Below are 1,902 nucleotides of genomic sequence, written 5' to 3'. Positions count from 1 at the left end.
TTCTTGGAAATCTGATTTCATACCATGTGTTTTGTTAAATAAAGGATGTTCCTTTCCTACTGGTTTGCTCTCATGAATACACAGAAAATTATTGAGTGTTCTTTTCGAGGCGCCATGATATCAGGCCTGTGTACAAATGTTATGTGCCTTGTACTGCCTGTCAAAATCTATTATAGTCCATAGCACGGTTACACCTTAGAGAGAGAAAAAGCTAAATGTAATATTGATTATATTGAATGGAGCTGATATATCCTGCCGTCTGTTATGGTTAATAGGTACAATATCATGGCTTCAGTGGCCTAGTGCACATGGAATGTCCTGATCTATTGGACATATCTGTGTAATCAGGTAGCCTTCCCATCTGTCTCCTTGTTATTATAGTGGAGAGATTGGAGACTTAACTGTTTAACAAAGACAACCATGTAATGTTGGAGACACAACTCAGAGATGTCTCTTCTCATAGGTCTGAATGACAGCGTATTTTAAGACATCTCTTAAATAGAAGAAAATCTGATGATGAAGCTATCCTCGAAAATCAACCTCATATCCAGCAGCGCTTGGACAGATGAAACTGAGGAATGAGACTTTTGGGAAAAGTTTGCCAAGGAAGGAGGTTCACTCTGAGGAGAACAACCATGAACATGTCAGAATGCAGCCTGACAAAAATAGTCAACGCTTCAATCATGCTGCACAGAGAGGCCCATGTCAACGGCACCTTTAAGATTGACCCACCAATGCATTACATGATACAAGAATGGATAATTTACCCATCCTATTCGGAAATGCACTTGTTTCTTATACCAACAATCTCTTGCTGTGTGATAGCACTTTTCTTTACTCCTTCTATACTCTTCTCTATTTACTCCAACATCAGTATGCGCAAGGAAACAAGGTTCTTACTACTGGGAAATATAGTACTCTACGACTTAATATACCTCATGTTATATACGGTTACTGCGATATGCAATGTGATGGACCGGAAGATCCCTAAATATGTATGTATCCTTTTTCTCTACTTGTTGGCTGTTACCTACTGGGGAGGAGTCCTCACCACAGCATCAATGGTGGTAGACACTTACTTAGCAGTTTTATGGCCTCTTCACTATGTATTGATACTTCCTGCAAAGAAAACAAAGAAATTGTTAATCCTGCTTTGGTTTTCATCCTTTTTCTTCCCGGCAGTCCTCTTTTTAGCCTTGTTTTTTACACAAAAACCTGGACCATGTCCCCTTGAACAATGTTCCTTACCGGTGATCTTACTCATGGCGTTACATGGAGATGATGCATTGAAACTTTGCTATATGCTCTTTGTAATTGTTTTTCTATTGCTTTTCTCTTTAATTTTTTGCTGTTATATTGTTATATACTATAAAACAAGGGAAACGGGAATCTGGAAAAGCCCGTCTTCGAGAGCCAGTATAACTTTTTTATTGCATCACACCATGTTGTTCTTTTATTTGAGCCCACTTCTCCTGCTGCTTTCGGAGTCATTGCTCTATATGGGTAAAGTCATTGGCTTAAGAACAGGATTATGGATAACACAGACAATCTGCAATGTATTGCTTGTCCTGCCTAAAGCTGCATCGCCTTGTTTGTATGGGCTTCGATATAGGGAGATATATAAGTCACTGAACCTCTTTTTAAGACTGAGGAAACATAGACATGTTTCACCGGTTACATCAGATAGGTAAAATAATGTTGGGTAGCAGAAGTTTGCTGAAACCAACTGCTTCCTATATGGTAAATGGTTTATGTTAACACAATTTCCACAATATTACAGGTAATATAGAAGAGCTGTACCAAGACAGTGTATGAGGGTTGAAGTCTTATAAATATTTTCTTATTTGATGGGGGGGGGGGGGGGGTGGTTTGGGAACACTTTGGGTCTGAATTTTATAATAA

General features: G+C 38.8%; 1 protein-coding gene across 1 annotated transcript; it reads left to right on the top strand.

Moving 5' to 3' along the window:
- The first annotated feature begins 635 nt into the window (after positions 1–635).
- On the top strand, positions 636–1,691 carry LOC122935253 (probable G-protein coupled receptor 148). The gene has a single exon (XM_044291015.1). It carries the CDS (start codon positions 636–638, stop codon positions 1,689–1,691), a length of 1,056 nt encoding a protein of 351 aa, XP_044146950.1.
- The last annotated feature ends 211 nt before the right edge of the window (positions 1,692–1,902 follow it).

This window comes from Bufo gargarizans, chromosome 4 (genome assembly GCF_014858855.1).
Source record: "Bufo gargarizans isolate SCDJY-AF-19 chromosome 4, ASM1485885v1, whole genome shotgun sequence".
NCBI classification, from domain to species: Eukaryota; Metazoa; Chordata; class Amphibia; order Anura; family Bufonidae; genus Bufo; species Bufo gargarizans.
The sequence above is the reverse complement of the archived record's forward strand: the minus strand, read 5'-3'. Positions and strand labels throughout refer to the sequence as shown.

Excerpts from the sequence above, each read along its gene's own strand:
- LOC122935253 (XM_044291015.1), top strand. The coding sequence starts at position 636 with ATGAACATGTCAGAATGCAGCCTGACAAAAATAGTCAACGCTTCAATC.